Source organism: Mustela nigripes, chromosome 13 (assembly GCF_022355385.1).
Source record: "Mustela nigripes isolate SB6536 chromosome 13, MUSNIG.SB6536, whole genome shotgun sequence".
In the NCBI taxonomy this organism is placed as follows: Eukaryota; Metazoa; Chordata; class Mammalia; order Carnivora; family Mustelidae; genus Mustela; species Mustela nigripes.
This window is the reverse complement of record NC_081569.1, coordinates 134,856,210-134,876,340: the sequence shown is the minus strand read 5'-3', so window position 1 is coordinate 134,876,340 and position 20,131 is coordinate 134,856,210. Positions and strand designations below refer to the sequence as shown.

At 41.8% G+C, this 20,131-nt stretch overlaps 1 protein-coding gene across 7 annotated transcripts in view; it reads right to left on the bottom strand.

Annotated features, from left to right (window-relative positions):
• Positions 1-20,131, bottom strand: part of UNC79 (unc-79 homolog, NALCN channel complex subunit) — a 238,398-nt gene that overhangs the window by 10,381 nt on the left and 207,886 nt on the right. For all 7 annotated transcript variants that reach the window (XM_059373859.1, XM_059373862.1, XM_059373863.1 and 4 more), the window contains 6 exons: positions 15,809-15,886; positions 10,135-10,224; positions 7,774-7,949; positions 6,707-6,893; positions 4,821-5,018; positions 2,911-2,988 (listed from right to left, as the gene is read on the bottom strand). In XM_059373859.1, coding sequence (XP_059229842.1) covers positions 2,911-2,988; positions 4,821-5,018; positions 6,707-6,893; positions 7,774-7,949; positions 10,135-10,224; positions 15,809-15,886 — 807 coding nt within the window. The remainder of the gene's footprint in view (positions 1-2,910; positions 2,989-4,820; positions 5,019-6,706; positions 6,894-7,773; positions 7,950-10,134; positions 10,225-15,808; positions 15,887-20,131) is intronic.

Here is a 20,131-nt window from a genome sequence, read left to right as displayed (position 1 = left end):
GTCCAACATCCCTTATGAACATCAATGTAAAAAATTATTTTAAAATGTTAGCAAACAGAATTCAGCAAGATATAAAAAGGATAGATAATACACATCATACCCAAGTATGGTTTGTCCCAGGAATTCAAGATTGGTTTAATATACAAAAATCAATCCATAAAATTTACCTTGTTAACAGCCAAGAAAGAATAGTCAAATAACCATCTCCATAAATGTAAGAAAAGTATTTGAAAGGTCCTACATTTATTCCTGACAAAAATTCATAGCTGACCAGGAATTGAAGGGAACCTTGTTCAGTTTCACAAAGAATATCTATGAAAAACTGATAGCTAATATTTAATGAGGAAAGATGGATGCATTCTTCCTCAGATCAGGAACAAGGCAAGGTTTCCCACTCTAATGACTTCTATTCAACTTGTACTAGAGGATCTAGCCAAAGCAATGTGACAAGATAAAGAAATAAAAGGTATAAAGACTGGAAAGGAAGAAAGAGAATTGCCTTTACTTGTACATGACACAATTGTCTATACAGAGAAGCTGTACTAGCACTAATAAAGGTACTAGCACTAATAAATAAGCTGAACAGCTAGCAGGGTAAAAGATCAATATAAAATCAGTTGTATTTCTAAATACTAGTAATGAACAATCAGCAATTTAGATTAAAAAAATACTACTTATAATATCCTAAAACTATTATATATGTAGGGGTGAATTTGGCAAAAATATGCTAGTTCTGTATATGGAAAACTACAAAATATTGCTGGAAAAAAGTTAACAAAAGCATTTAAAAAATAGGTACACTGTGTTCATAGATCAGAAGGCTCGATATTGTTAAGAGCTCAGTTCTCCTTGGATTAGGCAAAGATCTTTTAAAATACAAATCAAAGCATGATCCATAAAAGAAACATTTGATAAATGGTATTTCATTAAAATTAAGACCGTCTACACATCACAAGACACTGCTAAGATAATGAAAAGACAACTATACAGAGAAAATCTTTGCAAATCCCATCTCTGATAAGGGATGTATGTCTTAAAATTCAATTATAAGAAAAAAATCCATCCCAATTAAAAAAAGTTGGCAAATGATTTTAACAGACATCACCAAGCAGATACGTGGATAGCAAGTAAGCACATCAAACGATGTTTAATGTCACCTGTCAAAGGGACATGCAATTTAAACCCATAGTGAGATCCCAGGACACAATCTGTAGGATGACTAAAATGGAAGACTGACTACACGAAGTGTTGACAAAGGTGTGTAGCAACTGAAATGCACACACACTGCCGCTGTGAATGCAACAGGGCACAATCACTTAGGAAAACGGGTTGTCAATTTCTTGAAAAGTTTTACACACATCATATGGCCTGGCCAATCCGCTCCTCGGCGTCCAGCATACATGAAAGCATACAACTACACAAACACTTGTACATCAATATTCATAACAGCTTTATTTGTGATAGCCCCAAACTGAAAAGAGCCCAGATGTCCATTAACTGATGAATGGATACACAAAACGTGATACAGCCACACCATGGAAAGCTACACAGAGAGAAAAAGAAATGATCTGTTGATACATGCAAACAAATGCATTAATTGTAATAGGTTTCTGAATGAGAGAAGGGAGCAAGGGGGAAGCTCAAGTATTCTGTAAGTCCACTTATATAAAATTCTAGAAAATGCAAACTAGCTAATAGTGACAGAAAAGAGACCAACAGTTGTCTGCGGATGGGGAGGTAGGATACATGAATGGTGGCAAAGACAGACTAAAAAGGATATGGGAAAACTTTAGTGGGGGAGGGATGCGTTCATTACCTTGGTTATGGTAATGTTTTCGTGGGTATAATACATGGGAAGACTTACCAAATTGTACATTTTAAATATGTATAGCTTACTGCATCAAAATTATACTTTTAATAAATTTATAAAAAATAAAGTCATGTATGGTCATCCGAGAGTCAGTCATAGAGTTTCTCTCATGGTGTTGACTTTTGCTGTGGACTAGCAAGCTCTACCTAGCCCATTTGAACCAGGTGCTTTGCAGTGTTCTGATGACAGTCAAGTTTTCCCGGAAAATGGGTTGCTTTTCTTCAGCATTATGGGAGTTAACTTGACAAAGTGAACTTTATGCGAGAATAGGGGCAATCAAGGCACGAAACAGCAAGTTCTAAGGTTCCAGACTGATGTGGTCGGTGTGGTGGAGCTTGGTGATGGTGGCAGAGAGAACGGAAAATACACACCCAGGTAAACAGCAGGTGGGACAGGTAGAGCGGGGGGGGGGGGGGGGCAGGGGGAAGAAGAGAGGGAAAGACAGGAAGGAAAGGAAGAAGAGGGGAAGTAAAAAAGATAGAAAAGATAGAGAATCCAAGTTCTTCTTTAGTCTAATTTTTTTTTTTAACCATGTATGCCTTTGATGTCCTTGGGCAGGTGACGAATACTTAAATTATTTTCTAAACAGTAAATCACTAAACAGTGATTTATTATGGTAATATTAGAAACAAAATTAATTTACCTTAGAGAAAAACACTAGCTCCCAAGTTCAGCAATGAAAGACTATTTTCCTTGGATTTCTGGATATCCTGCAAGGTGAGGCACCCCCAACCAATTTATACAAGATCATTTCCAGATCAATGTTGTCCAGTACTATTTTCATGACTTGTCTTAACGTGCATTCATGGTCCAGCATCTCTAACCCAGCTAGAGTCAGTCACAGTGGTAAAAGCGAGCAAAAATATCATGATAATCATTTGGGGAAGGGCGGTTACATGAGCCTGAAACCTCTAGTCCCTGACTCTGAAAGTCAAAATCAAATCAGTTTTATTTTCCTCTTCAAAGGCACATCCCAAGTAAATCCACATTAGTTTTCAGGCGCAAGAAATGGTCTACAAAAATCGTTAAGATTTTCCTACCTTGACAAAAATTGTTGAATTGCATTCTTGTAATGCCTCCATCAAACTGATCACATGGAGACACACCATTTCTACCATCTGAAACAACAAAGATGAAAATCAATTCCACTCCCAGTGGTCCACACACCTTGAAACCTAGTCTATAACCACAAGCAACCCATGTCCTGCGTCCATGAGGCTTTTGGGCACAATGACCGAAGGGGACCCCAAGGGATGGTTTTATTCACCCCTTGAACCTCAACTAAAAACCAACTTAAAAAGCTCCAGAGGTTTTATAATTATCATGCCCTCCTTACCTGACTCAGGGCTGCCAGCGGGATTTGGGGACTGAGCTCACTCATGTCTACTGCATGAGATTCATACCAGGGGATACATGCCTTCTCCTCCCCTCCTTCCAACGACACAACTTGGCCCTGGGTCCTTTTCTCCATCTTGACCCTTTCTCCCCGGTTTCTTCACCTGAAGTGACCGTTTAACTTATTACACACCTGTCTGTGCGGCTTTGTTCTCTACAGAACAAGGCGGCCACGTTGACGACAGTTCAAAAATACAGTGCAGAGGACGGCCCTCCTCAGAAATTCGTGAGGCTGGATTTTGAATGATCCCGGTGGGGCGGGGGGAGGTTATCAGGCTGGCCCATAGAGTCCAACAAATTTTTCAGGATAAAATGAATTCAAACTCAGTAGCATTTTTGGTACAAAATTCATTTGTAACAGATTTAACTCTAACATTTGTGTATCAAAGAGATTTGGAGAGGAGGTAAAATGACAACAGAAGGACACCAAATCTCTACTTAAGATCCCATTTCATTGTCTGTAAAGTAACAGAGCAGAATGCTTGATCTCTAAGTTCTCCTTAGACAGTCTCAGACTCCATGATCCGAGAAATGTTTATCTCAGAACTCTCTGTGTACCCTAAAATTGTCACATAAATTTCCTTTAAACTGAACTAAAATACCTCTCTCCATACAAATTGCTTTATAACATCTGCTTCTCTAAAGACAAGGAAGTGCTTCACTGAAGGAGATGTATAATCCCCTTTCCGATTAGAGCCAAGAGAAAATGTTTCTCAGACTAGTATCAATGAATCAAAAGTTGTTTCCGGAATGCCTTTCGTGGACAGTGCATTGTTGGGTTTCTGGGCACACTGGAATCATCATTATGACGTTCTTCAGATACCCTGCCCCTCACAGATGAGAATTCACCTGATAAAGCCCTCATAGCCAAGATACTAACTGCCACTAAGAATTCTCCAAAGTGACAAACCAAACCAAAGGACTTCCTGGTCCCTTCCTCCCAACCCACCCTCCAATCTTAACTTCACAGGACAAATCCAAGCTTGTTCAATGAACTGGGCTCATGCCAACAATACCCCAGATATTTCCCAGTGAGGTTCTGAGCAGGCCCTTTCTTGGCGAGCCATCGGAGTTAAAACTGAGCTGGATTTGAAGATTGGGGGCGCTGAGGTCCTCCTAGGGTGACTCAAAACAGGGAGGCTCTTTCCAGGTTTTGAGCCCTGAGTAGAATGAACGTGTGTGGTTGGTCTGCTCTTAAATACCATAGAAGGATGACCCAGTGGGCGAGGGTTTTTCCAAATTGCCTTAGAATCCAAAAATCATAGTGATCGCCTTCTGACTTTATAGCACGAAACATCCCTTCAAGGTAGATGTTTCACAGAAATTTTCTTTGGCATTCAGCAGAGCAATCAAAAGTTGTTTTTACTAGATTTACTTGCTTGCTTTGTGTTTCCATCAAAATTATCATGCAAACAGAAAATCCCGCTTATCACCTAGAAATCACCCATCCATTGATCTAATATTACAACTGAGATCCTTAAAGAACAGGGCATGTGAGGACTGGGAGCAGGTCACACCTTTTCATTCGAGAGGGGAAACTTATTCGTGGACTCACCACTTTGTTATGGGCCATCAGCTGAAGGATGCTGGGTGTCACCCTGCTCCAGAACTCTAGCGCAGTCAGTATCGCCGTGAAGCTGAATTCATTCTGACTTTGGACGTTTGTCGCTACGGCGCTTTGCTCACAATACACGGTCCAGAGCTGAGCAAAGATAAATGCGTGGAAGAGGGAACACATGTGCAGCACAGAGGTCTGGAAAGGAGGAGATGGAGCCGTTACCTCTCTGTGGGCTGTGGTGCTCCCCGGGGCCCGCCCTGCACAGCCTCAGCCTCCTATGGAGCAGGGCCGAGGCACGGCGACTGCCAGTGATTCAAGTCTGAAGGAGTGATCTCAAAACTTGTGATCCACCACCTTAAGACAATCTGCTTTGGGACGCCTGGGTGGCTCAATCAATGAAGTACCTGCCTTTGGCTCAGGTCACGATCCCTTGGTCCTGGGATTGAGCCTGGCATCAGACTCCCTGTTCCAAGGAAGTCTGCTTCTCCCTCTCCCTCTGCCTGCCGCTCCCCCGCCTATGCTCCCACCCTCTCCATCCAATAAATAGTCTTTAAAAAGAAGGAAAAAAAAGAGACAATCTGCTTTTTGCACGGTCAGTGGGAGTGCACAGAGAGAATGGAACATCTTTTCAAAGAGAAGGCAAGGCACCTCGGTTTGCAGAACACGTGGACCCATCGCCTTGCCTGTCAATGACCCCGACATTCTCCTCTCTAAACTAGACTGGGAAGAAGAACCATTCCACCACCTTCAACGTGTCCTCATCTGTAACATGGGTGTAACAGGACTCTCCTTCCTCCAAGAGCTGTAGTAGGAGAAATGAGGCCGTGCCTCTGATCCCACTGGCCAGTACTCACCTATGACGTGACCACTAGTAGGAGAAACGTCAGCTTCAAGGACAGTATTGCTACCAGCGGTAAGCACTGACCGCGTGAGCGCCTACAACGTCCCAGATGCCAGGCTAAAGACTTTATCAAAGATCACTTCCTTAATTCTCAAACCATCCCCTCATCTATTTCACCCAAGAAACACAAGCTCCGAGAGGCTAAGTCACTTTTTTGAGGTCACAAATTACAAAGTACTGACGTTAGGAAATCAAACACAGATCTGGCTTGAAATACTAGGAACCCGACTGCCTGATTCTTTCTGTAAACATCACAGGCCATTTGGACGGAGCTGTATTTTATCCCACCATCGGCTTGCCCTGGCCGACGTCCCAGTTGCTCCCAAACCTACTGTGACTTCCCAGAACTTGCCTGAGCTTGCGAAGGGCCCTTGGGTTCTCTTAGTTGGTTAGTACCAATGGGTATGGTCGGCTGACACTCCCGACGGATGCCTGCCTCAGGCTCACTTTATTCCCTTAAGCACATCATCTGTCTCTACAATTTACCAAGTTCCCCCGTGTAGGTGATTCCGGCGTGCACTTTAGTGAGTTCCCAACTGGCCTTCTTCTTTTCATTCTGTATCTTTATAATCTACCTCTAGAGATGTGAGTTGAAAAGATACTGCATGAAAAATGAGAGCATGACTTTGCCTCCAAATCACACCCAGTTCCAAAAACTTGATCATAGGATTTTTATTATGTAGCTCGTCTCTTATTTATCTTCATTACTTTGAGACAGAAATGCCTAGGAAGCTAACTCTTCCTTGCCTCCATATTTTATCTTCATAAAAGGAAACCGAAAAACAATTTAAGGAGGAAGCAAAGATAGTGCGGGAATGTAAACCACTCTAAATAAGGCATTAGCAGAAAGCTGCTTTCCTAACATCCACAGGAGGGCCAGTGATAAGATGCATTCTCTTCTCAGAAGAAACATAATTGGCCGATAAGGGTTTCCATTAGCCCTCTGGATGCCTATGGTCTTAAGCTTGCAGAAATCACTTACCTTTGATTGCTCTGGAAACCCAATCAGGATAACAATGAGATGGTCTGCGATATGAGAGCCCGCGTCGAGAGGTATGGGCAGGCATGGAGAGGAGGCATTTGGACACACTGCGTTGTGAGTGAGGGAGCCCAGGAGCAGCCAGGACAGCAGACGGATGCGGGAGACACACTCGATGAATTCTTTCGGCCTAGCAGGTAGACGGAAGTGTTAAAGGCGATTTTATGGCTTCGGTTTTGTTGGGCTCTCACCAACTGCTTATTGATGGAGGGCATTACAAATGTGGTTTTATAGGCAATTACATACAATAAAACACCAGGGGGACAGAGGGCCAACAAAACGATGGGTCCGTTTTTCTGGTTTCCAGCTCTGATCCCAGACCTTAGCTGCCTGAGGAAAGAGCAGCATCGGGGAGACGGAATTAAAAACCATTCTTCCGCCAACGTGGCTGCCTTTCCAACTTACTTCTTCTTCTGAACTCTTTGTTCTCATGGGAAGGTTGGACATCCCCACTAGAGGGGAAGGCATTGAGGTGAACACCGAACACACAGCCACCCGTCTCTCCTGCCCTCCTGTCATTCCCTCCCACGGCCCTCCTGCCCTCCTCACCCCGAAGGCCAGCCTTTCCTCCAGCCAGGAAGCTGACTGTGCACAAGGACAGCCTCAGACCAGCCCACGCGCCCCTCCCCCTTCTGTGCCTCCTTGCGCTCCATTGCTCTCTGCTATGGATATCGTTCTAGTGGCCATCCAACACGCTCCTTGAAGGCAGGAGCTGTGGAAGTGGTCCATTAATACCTATGCATTTATGTAACTAGTCGAAATTACGAGGTGAAACCACACCTCTAAGCTCCAAATTTTCACCATCCATCAGGATATGGCTGAGGTTCTTGTTTGAGGGCAAGTTCCTTTCACTGGCAACATACCAGGCAGTGCTCGTCTTAAAAAATGCTGCCAGGTCAGCAAGTTCGGAGAGGAGGCTCGGTTTCCATCTTCCCAGCCAATCACTTCCCACTCCCATAAATCTTGGATGCGTCCTTTAGCCCTCGAGGCTGAACTGATAAGGGCCTTACCCTTGCTGCATGGCAGAAGGGGGATGATAGAGCCAAGGCAGATAGCGAATCACAGCTTTGTTATCTCTGTGGTTTCCCCGTGAGATTTCCATGGCTGCAATCTGAGCCAGCCCAACTTTGAGATGTCCACCAAAGGTATCTTCATGCAGAGGCTGAGAACATGTCTTCATGTGGCTCTGCAAAAGCAAATGGTATTTCATGACTTTGGCAGAACACCTGGAAATCTTCCAGGCCACTTGTTTAAAAGACTGGGTTGTCATTCCCTCACCCTCTGAGCCACTGCTCCCAAGCATACAACCCATTTAAACTTCTTCAGTGGCTTCCCATTTTCTTAGGAACAATGGGGGTGGGGAATTCCTTAGCATGGACCAAAATGCCTGGGATAATCTAGCTTACCCCGTCTTATCCCTTCATCCCAGCAACACTGGCTCCCTCCCATTCCTGGCCTTTGCTCATGCTGGTCTCTCTACCCAAAACACTGTTCCTGCCTCTCTCCACCTAATTAACTGCTGTTCATCATTCAGATCTTAGCTCAAGTGTCACTTCCTCCAGGAAGCCTTCCTTGACTTCCCTGGCTAGGTCATATCCTCCTATGAGAAGTTTCTATACCACTATTTTATCCTCTTGCATAGCAGTTGTGAAAGTCACACTTTTCCTTTATCTTATATGAAATTTTCATTAAAATTGGCCCCCATATCAGACTAGAAATTAAACAAGCATAGCTATTATGTCTTTTTGCTCAGAGTCGCAACCCTACATGTCTAGACGATGCCAGGCCCACGACAGTTGTTCCATATGTATTTGTTGATTTAATGTAGAAAAAGTCCTTTTCTCAGTGTGGCTTAGTGGAAATATGATTGAACTGGAAGTTGAGACGTGGGTCTCAGGCCCAGTTCTGCCCTAATTAGTCACATGGCCTTAGTCAAGCTCCTTGGCCTTTCTTTTTTTTTTTTTTTTTTTAAAGATTTTATTTATTTATTTGACAGAGAGAAATCACAAGTAGTCGGAGAGGCAGGCAGAGATAGAGAGAGAAGCAGGCTCCCTGCTGAGCAGAGAGCCCGATGTGGGACTCGATCCCAGGACCCTGAGATCATGACCTGAGCCGAAGGCAGCGGCTTAACCCACTGAGCCACCCAGGCGCCCTCCTTGGCCTTTCTGATCTGCCTCCTAATCTATGTCAAATCAGAGGGTTGAATTATGTCTCTAGTCCCCAGCCTTTTGATCATCATGGATCCCTCTCAGTGTTTTTCTCTGTATTTTGGAAGTGGCTATACAACTAGCTAACATGTTTAGGGAACAATGTTTTCTCTTCTTTATACTTGATATCAAAGTCATCTGAGTGTGTACAACCAGACTCAGCAGTCAGTTATCAGTGTGAGGTCCAGCTAGGGGAGCCTGCTTAGGAATGCCTGGGTTCAGATACCACAAGAAGTCAGCAGTTTAAATTCTGGTTCTACTTTCCAACTAGCGTTTGCAAATCCATCTCTATCCCAAGAAACCCTTGGATCATCTGAGCCGAGTCTGGAAACGCAGTTGGGCAAAGGAGGAACCGCGTTTGTAGCTGATGACTTTCTGGGGCGACTAGAGACTGTTTATCATATAGGAATAATCTACTGCCAGCTTGCAATCTGGCTGCTCCTGGGCCGTGTCTGGATCCCCTTCTGCCCTCTGTCCAGGGCCTTCCCTGAATCTCTGAGACTATCAGTCTTTAAGCTCGAGTCGACTCATGGCGGGGAAGTTGACTTGTATCTGACTGCAAAGGAATCACTCAAGAAGAACCTTGACAACTTTGCTGGGATTGTGTCCGTATGCAAATCAGATTTTGTTCTATCCCCTGTCTTTAATTATTTCCTTGAAGAGGAGAGCTTTGATGCAGATAACCATGAAAGGCTTATGTTTGCATAATGTGTTACAGTTCACAAAAGTCTCTTCCCACGCACCACGCCGTGTCAAACCTCGTAACCATCGGCAAAGGTAGATGTTAGGCTTGTCTTGCAAAGGAGAGAAAGGAGGCTCGAGGGAGTCAAGGGACACTACACGGGGAAGTGAAAGGCGAATGACCGGGAGCCACTAGAGCCTTGGGTCAACCCTAACTCCACCGCTTAGCAACAGTGCCACCTGGAGCAAATTACTGTACCACCCCGGGCCTCACTCTCTACATCTGTAAAATGGGGACCACGCTTTAATCAGGGGCATCGTGAGAACCGAATCAGTGGCAGAATGAAAGCTGGGCACATCACTCCTGCCAGCAAAACAGCATTTCCATTCTCTCTTTCCTCTGCACAGGCTGAAAACCCATGCTTCAGACCCCCCAGTAGGCTGGGTTTGTTAGGGCCTCGGCTGCCAGCGGAAGCCTCTTACCTTGAGTTTGGTGAGCGTGTGCATGTCGGCCATGAAGTCCAGCACCTCGCTGATGTACTGTCGCACACACTCCATCGCGGCCGTCCCGCACTGAAAAACAAGGACAGCGCTGGGGGCGCCCTGCGAGTCACGGCCGTCACTGTGGCCCTGACCGCAGTCACTCTCTTGTTCTGACTTCATGCTGCTTGCTAATGAGCTGTTTCAGTTTCTGGAGCTCTGACTCACTCCATTACTCTTCAGAGTCTGTGACTGTCTGCCCACAGCTTGGACAAAAAATGATATAAGTTTGGTGGTAAAGTGCTAAGAAATTGGGACAGCGCAGGGGAGACAGGGGTTAACCTGCCTTTTTCTCCACTGGGGCGATCAGACCGGGTTTTGTGTGCTTGTTTTTAAACCGGCCTGGATACACAGATTGATCCTATGTAAAAGCCCTTAGAATCAGTCTTTATGACATGAATCAGCCCTGAAACTCTACTACCCCTTACCACTCTGGGGAGGCTCAGATACGTGCCACCGAATTGTAACAACAAAAGCTCGGACCTTTCCCCATCAAAAAACGAAAAGGATAGAAACAAACATCATGTATGCTCCAAGAGTCCAAAATTCTTATATTCGAGTCACTTGTGATTTAACGCCTTATGCACGGTAGGCGTGCTATGAAATAGATGATAATGTATGCTTGCCGTGTTCTTGCTAGGGATAAAGAGAGAGGGAGAGAAGGGGAAGGATCCTCTTTCCCCCCACACCAGCAGCCTGTTTGGGAAGTTTTCAAGGAAAAGAAAGCATACTTGTGTTCCCCATTATTAAATGGCATAAACCTGCCCAGGGCAATGCAGTGAATTTAGGATTATAGCAAAGAGAAGGCACATGAACAGACAAGCTGCTCCATCAAAGCTCTCTGAGTAAGCCCACACATTAGGCTGGGCATAATGGGGATCAAAAGCAGGCCGTCTTTGAAGCCATCTGAATACTACGCTAAGGCCTTTCTTGGCTTTCTTTCGGAAAATCTGGAACATTAGAGACTTAACTAGCTCCCCCAGTGGTGCTCATTTTCCCATATGCATGTAAATTTGCACAGCCCTGAACTATATCACCTTCTATCTCTTCTAGAATGTTACGCCTGTCAGTTCCTCTGACACGATAACAAACAGTAAAATAAGGTCATTGGCAGTGCTGTCAGAGTGTTTTCCAAGCATTTCATACGTTCTAAGGTTTTCTTCTTTTAATTTAAATCAAGGGAAGGAATTATAAAAGGTTATTGTGTTCCTGCTTTTGGAATATTAATCCTTCAGCGCAAGAAAGGATTTCCCCCCGATTTATTCCATTTTCTCTGACCTTTCACATGTCATGCAAATAGGAGTATATACTCTGTTCTTTAATTTCGTGAAAGGGATTTGTTTCTTTCATAGGCAATATTTTATACCATTTCAACGAGGCAAATGTCAAAGAAAATAATTATGAGGAGCATTATTCAATATTTGTCTTCTCACTTTGAATTTCAAAAAAAGAGAGCGAAGGATTTACTAATATCCAGTTACTTTTGCTCTAGGGACAGCACCTACATCTAACAAAAGCCTTAAAATACAGGATCATCTTAGCCATCTACACTTATAAAACAAAGCATATCATTTCCAATACCCCCACACACCATTTTTTAAAATTACTTTGCAAAACATAAGCATAACCTTAGGGGTGCTGTTTTTGTTTTTTTGTTTTTTTTTTTTTAAGCGAAAACCATGAAGAGTCAAGTTCTACTTGTTTCCGAAGGCCCTCGTTTATTCAAATAGAGAAACTGATGATAAGAAGTTGAAAAAGCAGTCTAGACTCAAAAACATGAAAGAAAGGGGATTGTACCCAATTTTTCTTTGAAACTCGTATCTCATTTCCAAGTCCTCATTCTCAGATTATAAAAGTAATACATGTTCAATGTGAAAAACTTGGAAAACACTCATTAACAAAAAGAAGAATCACGCAGCCCTAATTCTTGTTCTCCACTCGTGAGGCCGTAACTATTGGTATTTCCTTCCAATTTTTTTTTTAACACATTGAACATATACACACACATATATAATTTTTATAAGACTGAGATAATTTTTTCTAGCTTGTTTTTAAATTAAATCCATCATAAGCATTTTCCAATTAATTATTCTTTGAAAATGTGATTTGGTAACCACACAATCATCTGTTTTGTAGAGGCACTTTATGTTATTTAAACAATACACTAATATTAGTCAACACACACACACACAAAACACTCTGATTAAAAAATGGGCAGAATATATGAATAGACATTTTCCAAAGAAGTCACCCAGACAGCCAACAGACACATGAAAAGATGCTCAACATCACTCTTCATCAGGGAAACGCAAATCAAAACCACAATGAGATACCACCTTACACCTGTCAGAATGGTTAAAATAAAAAAAACAAAAATGAAACAAAAAAATAAAAGAGAAAGAAATAACAAGTGTTGGTGAGGATGTGGAGAAAAAGGAATCCTTGTACAATGTTGGTGGGAATGTAAACTAATACAGCTACTGTGAAACAGTATGGAGGGTCCTCAAAAAATTAAATATAGAAACATTGGCTATTTACCCAAAGAAAACAAAAACACTAACTCTAAGAGATACACGTGCCCCTATGTTTACAGCAGCATTATTTATAGTAGCCAATATGTGAAAGCAATTTAAACATTCACCAATGGATGGGAATGGATAAGGAAGATGTGATGTGTATATGTAGTTACAATGGAATATTACTCAGCCATGAAAAGGAAGAGATTGTGCCATTTGAGACAACACGGACGGACCTAGAGGTAATATGGTAAGTGAAATACATAAGTGGGATCTAAAAAAAACCAGGGAGTAAACAAATAAACAAAAAGCAGAATCAGACCTATAAAGAAAGACAACCACACAGATGTATAGCCCGAGGCAGGGGGTAGGGGTGGGCAAAATGAGTGAAGAGGAGTCAAGATGTAGCTTTCCAGTAATGAAATGAGTAAGTCACAGAAATGAAAGGCAAAGCCTAGGGCACATAGCCTTGTGTGGGGACAGATAGTAACTACACTAGCTGTGAGCACAGCGTAACATATAAACTTGGAAAATCATCACGTTCTCCACCAGAAATTGACGTAACATCTTGTGTCAACGATACGCAAGGTAAAGTTTTAAAAAACCGATATGCTCACGTTAGATCTTACTTTTGTTTCCATATTTTTACTATTTTAAAGGTTATTTTAATAAATATATTCCTTATGTGCATATTCCTTTATTTTCTCCAACCCAGTACTAGAAGTAAATTGTCAAAGGTTGTACCATTTTTCGCTACCACCAGCAACTTTTAAGTATGCTTGTTTCATCTCATCAATAAGTTTAATCATTAAGAAAGACCTGCTGATTTGTTAGCTGATTTCAATTTTTATGTTTTTAAATGTTTTGAGACTCTGTATTAATTTATAATTCACCGATTGTTAATGAGGATAAAAAGGCATATTTTGAAAGGCTTATTGGACCTTGGAAAATGTTCTATGTATGGATCCTAGAACTCTTCTTGCTTTTCTGTTGTTATTGGAATGTCTTTCTTTTACTTGTTGATTTCAACAGTTTTTATTTATTAGGGATATTATTTTTTAAGCTATCATGTAGGTAGTAAATACTGAGTTTTAAAGAATTAAACGATAAGGAAACTTGTGAGTAGGCAGCAGAAACTAGCTCAGTCCTCACAGAACTGCTTCTTTTCTTCCCTCGTGTGCAGCTAGACCAAATTTCCCACTAGCCCTTGCACTCAGGAGTGGCCATAAGACAGTTCTAGCCGAAGGAGGGTGAGTAGAAGAAATATACATTATTCAGACCTGGCCTGTGAAAACCTTCCAGGTACCATACTCTCTTCTCTTTCTCAACCGCCACCCCTTCTCTGCACAGCACAGAAGGAACCTGATCCCCTAACTTTCATGAGAAAGTCCTCCTCCTACTACTAATTAGGACACCCATGTAAGCTTGATATGAGCAAACGATCAATGTTCTGTGTGTTAGGTGGCTGAGAATTCATCTCATGGCATCTTCCATCACCCTAACTACTCTTAAGAACTCCTTTAAAAAACAACAGTTCAGTAATTCTACTCTCAAAAATCTACTGTAAAGAAGTAGTCTCAAATATCGACAAAGATTTAAGCACAAAGATGTTTCTCACATAGTCGTTACCATTACAGAATACTGAAAGTATCCAAAAGTAATTAATGTTTGTTAATATGTACAATAGGTAATATTTATTTAACACTACTGAAGGTCTGGCCTCAGGCTAATATGCTTTCCATGCATTATCTCACTCAATCCCCAAACTAGATATTGGGCCCTATTATATCCCATTCTATAGATAATGTAAATCAAAGAACCATAGGTTAATTAGCTTTCCTGATCACACAGCCAGTGAACGGCAAACCTCAGATTCTGGTGTGCGTCTAATCCACATGCATTTAAGCACTCTTCTATGGTGCGTTCACGAGGTAATGGCTACAGCCACCAAACTCTGGGGCTAATGCTCAGGACGTTCAAAGCCAAAGCCACATCTAGATCATAATTTCACTAGGTTTAAAAATATGCTTAGGAAAAGTGAAAGAAAATACATTAATCTGTTGGCTATAAAACTATCTCTGGACTGAGTGATTGTTACTTTTCCTCTGTCATAAAATTTCTCTGTATCAAAAAAAAAAAAGTTAAATAACCAAAATTTTAAAAATTATGTTTAGTATTGTGGGAAAAACTGGTATACTTATACATGTAAATTAATTAAACGCTTTTAGAAAACAATATGAGACTAAATACCATTAAGACATTCCTACTTTCTCAGGAATCTATGCCAAAGATAAAATTCAAAATAAACATGAGGATGGCCTTTGTAGGAATATATATTCATATATATATATATATATATATATATGTAATTAAAGTGGAAAATAAATACATTTCTAACAATATGGAAATAAGCAAATTAACATATTGAATAGATCGAAATAAGAAAGAAATTTCTAAAACAACAATGTTCTAATTGTGAGGCAGAGGGATTATAGGTGATCTTTTTTCTTTAAAATTTTCTCTACTGAAAATTTAAATGATTTTCTTCAATGAACAATATCGCAAAAGTTTCACGGTTTTGTTGCAGTCAACTCGCTCTCAGCGTTATTGTGGTTTCTCATCTTCAGCCCCGTCAGTGAGACTCTTAAAGCCCTTTTACCAAATAGTTCACTAGTTGATAATAATGCATTTTTTTTTTAATTTTCAGAGGAAAAATTACAAAAGAAAACAAAGTATCACGACGTTTATTTCCTTCCAGCAGTAGTTCAACTGAATTGGTTCACAGGAGCTAGTCTAAGAAAACAGATTCTGGGGAAAATTGAACTGTAATCAAATGCATTTTGTACGTCTGGTAATTTCCTTCCTCCCCTTCATTGGCTGCTTCAGTTTTACTCATGTCTCCTGGAATTAAAAGTTTCCAGGGGCTGGGATTAATTTAAATTTTCACTAGGCTCTTTTTTAAAAAAATGCTAATATGTTCTTCATTGTATAGTGTTTACTCCAGCAAGAGTGAATCAGGACACAGGTCCAAAAATACCTCTTTACTAAATGGGGACGTGAGACGAGATAGAAAATGTACAATGAATTCAGTCAGGACTTACTCCAGGTACAGAGGCGATCATTTGCTTGCTCAGGATTGTTGACTCAGCTAGTTTGGTCCCAGCATCCGCACAAATAAACTAATAAGAAATTGAAAGCATAATTACTTTTAAGAGCACTCGGACAGTAATCAGTTACTTATAGTTTTATTAACTCGGCTTAAATTCATTAGTGTTTACTCTCATGACAATCTGCTCTGGATATATGGGGCTTGCTAACCATGACAGTTTGTTCCTATCAGAAGTTCAGACTCATAGGACCGAGAAGAACACAGATTCGTACTTTACCCAGACAGCTAAGTGGCCCTGGAACGATGCATTCAATTGAGGGAGAAAGGAAAGATGTCAACACGGCCAGATTTATTCTGAAGTTAGTTATTCTATTTATTCTTTAGTACTTCTTGACAGTTCCTGAATTCACAGACTTTTCCAGATTTCATCATTACATTACACATTTAAAATGAAGACAGAAAAACAATCTACTTCACTGTGAGCATTCTGTGTCTTCCCAGCCGAGGCCTCCCAGTCGCTGGGCTCTCTCACTTCGCCCACACCTCTCCTCTGTGCTGAGAATGACCCCCACCCCTGTCCTTGCCTCACGGAACTTCCACCCACTCCCATTGTAACGGTTATGACGCTAGACTGCGGGGACCTACGAGTCTATGTTGCATCCTCCTACGCGCTCCGTGCACTTGCCCTCCAGCACTAGCTTTTGGCCTGACATCACGGAGGGGCTCAGCAAAATTGTGTGAAGTGAATCAATGAATCGATTATGACAAGATCTTGATGGGGGTGGATTTGCCAGGTTTTGATTTCATTTGCTTCATTACAGATGTTTGTAAGTGTTTCCCACTTAATACAGCACCCAACTGGGTATTAATGGTTTCAGGAAAAAAGTTAAACATTAAGTCTGCAGAGTTTGCTATGTGCAATACGGTCCTGCTTAATTTCCCTTCCCAGTGGCCTCTGGCCAGTGGCCCAACAACTTTGGCTTCAGTGGCTCTGGAAGAAGTTTGGACACTGACAGCCCTACCCTCTTATTCCACTCTCACACTGGAAGGAAAGTTAGGTAGGTCAATATGATGGGTCCTGTGAAGCAGGTTATGTCCCTGGCAAACTGGGGAGAAGTAATAAAGGTTTGGGTCATAGAGAAAAACACAAGAAGGCCTTACAGAAAACAGAAACCAGCATACTGTCAGGCTCATCAGGGCTCAGAATCAGAGCATTAATAGGTTTTGGCTAACAACACAGGGATTTCGGCCAAAGATCTTGCAAGGGCTCCCTGAGACTTCTTGTTCAAGGCCTTGTTCAAGGGCTGGCCTTCAAGCGCGGTCCTCCAGGAGGAGTATTTCATCACAGAACTGAGCTGGGGGCCACAGGAGACCGAGCAGAGCTGTCGCAGATAGCCATGTGCCAGGAGTAGATACTTATCTCCACTCGGCATTCACATACAATCATCTCCATTTACCTCAAATACAGTTACAGAAAGCTAAAGAATCTATTTGACCATTAACTTTCACTCTGGCAAAGAAAGTACCAGCTAGTAACATCCAGGGAACACCTAAAATTTTCCATAGCTTACCACTTGGACTCATCCCTAATATAAGAAAAAGGAAATAAATCAGGATTTTTTAAAAAAAGGAAAGCCTAGAACTTTGGCCAGAACCTATCAGTAAAAAAGTAATATATCAGATGGAAGTACATGGTCAAAAGAAGAAACAGTCCCAACCTCTGGCAGATACTGCCTGTTCTCCCATAAAATGTGTCTTCAAAAGATATCTGAGTCTGCAATCTAAGACAAACTACCTAGAACTAAGTTTCAAAACCTCCATCAGGATACCAACATTTTAATTAATTTCTTTACATGAGAGCCAAGAGCTCTTAAATGAGAGCCAAGAGCCAAGGGGAGGACAGAAGGGCACAGAAGTGTGAGGGAGGGGACGCTCAGACAGAGAAGTCTGCAGGGGTTTCAAACTGAAGGCCCCCAATCTGTGTTTCTATGGCCTGGCCGTGCTCTTGAGAGCTACAGAAGATCCCTGGAGAAGCAAAACTTCAATGTCTCTATCTCCGTTCACAAAAAGCCCTTCTCGCCTCCCGTACTCAGCAAAGCAGAACAAGTAGCGTCATAGAAGTAGGTTGTCAGTCATATCACGTCAACGATGGGAGGCCAGATTAAAATGTCTGTTTTGTGGTAACTCTTACAAGTCAGAATTAATCGAAAATTACCCTAAAGTTTATGGAAGTACCACAGAGAGCCTCGTGTATCAATAAGTATAAAAGTGGACAAGCCTCTCAAACCATCTACCATTTATTTTTTATCAATGCATTTCAATCCAGTGTAATTTGGGGGGTATCTGGCTGGCTCAGGTGGCAGTGCATGGAACTCTTGCTCTCGGGGTTGTGAGCTGACACCCCATGTGTGGTGTAGAGTTTACTTACAATTTTATAAACATGTTTTTAAAAATAAAAACAAATAAATCCAGTGTAATTTTCACATAATATATACAACTAAAACCTTAATCAACGCTTCTGTCTTTTTATACAGCTGTTAACCATGACTTGCAAAACCCCATTATGATTGTCCAGAATTGCTCACAATATAAAGATATAACTAAAACCAGAGAGGGAAAGGATGTTAGCCACAGAAGGAAGAATTCCATACTTTGTGACGGAAAGATGCCTAATGAACCGTGCACTCCCGCACGAACACAAAAGAATACAAAAGAAACACGACATCCATTATGTGTCACTGCTAAATTCATCATCAAAATGAGACTCAGAATAATATCTCCACCTCTCACCGAGAGAGTGATCAGATTATTAGGAACTCAACTAATAATAATAACCCCACTTCAATAGTATCTGTGACTTAAAGACAACAGCCGTCCCTCTGCCAAGTCTTTGTCCTCCAACCTACCACTAACCTATCTTTAAAATAAAATGTTTCACCCACACGGTTTCTCACATGAGTCTATGCAGGTATAACCCACACAGTGGGAGAGCCACATGCAAATTAGCAGAATGTCTACTCTTGACACATAATGGAAGCTGAGGAAATGCTTTTTTATTTGGGCTTATAGAGCCTTTACGGAGGCTTTTAGTGACTTATCACTCTGTTATGAAAACTCTGCTTTAATACAGCGAGAGAATACTTATAATAACCTATTACACACAAGCAGACCAGCCAAAGAGAAGAGGTTGCAGGTGAAAGCAAAAATGTCCACAGGTCTGAATGAAAACAAGGTAGGGCATCTGTCCAAAGTGCTGAAGGAATACATCCTGCTGGTCGACAATCTAGATTCTGAAGAACACACTAACTTTTTCAATTTGGCAAATTCTTTCCTATCTCCAAGCCTCTTTTCTTGAAAAAGTAAAGAATCCACTTGCACATCTGAGGACTCCTGACTTGATACACAAGTCCGAACAAGTACTAGCAGCCATGGCTAGATGACCACAGTGAACAGTGGGAGATTTCCTATGATAATGGGCCTCCAGAAGGAATTTTTAAGAATTAAAAAACCAATAGGTACCTATCTTACCTTGAAATATTTAAAACGTGGGTGGCCCCACATCCCTTGGGGAAATGTTCCGTTGTTCTTTAGGGCAGAGTATGTGGTAAACAACAAAGACACCATCTATCTATGAGAAGAATGTAAATGGCTCCGTGTCTGTGAACTCATTTACCCAGTCTGTGATTAGAAAAGTAGTAATGGAGACACCCTAGTGATCCCTGTGGAAGAAAAGAATGAAGGGAAAATCCAAAGTCTGAGTCACTGACTCTCTTGTCACTAAAGGAGTCAGGGTCATTCAGGGTGGATCACTGGCGGTTTCTCCTTCCAATGAATGCTTTCCTTTCTATTTCCAAGTTGCATTTTCAATTAAACAACGCTTCCCCCACTGCCATCAGGTGATGGTTGCTGATATCTGTGGAAGTCACTGTCATCCCCAGACAGATCATCTGTCCGTACTGTGAGCCTGGTCCTCCAGGTGCCAGAATTGACACTCCATCAGTAAGGAGGAGGGTGTCTCTTGGACTCAGACTAGATTCTCTGGTCTAAGAGAAGCTACCAGACAACAGGCTATCACCTCTGCCGTCTTTCAGAGAGACCTGCAGGAAGCCTGCAGTCAAGGGCAAGAGAAAAGAGAACGGGGAAAACATCATAAAGATGCCCTATTCATGGAGAGAGATGGTGGATGCTTTTCCCTCAGCCCATGAAGAGCCCCATGGAGGCCCTCCCTCCATGGTTTAGGAGGAACCACTGGGCAGATAAGGAAACTACCTCTGTTTTTTTTAAGCATGCTTAACTTTTTTTTCCTCTCAGTAAT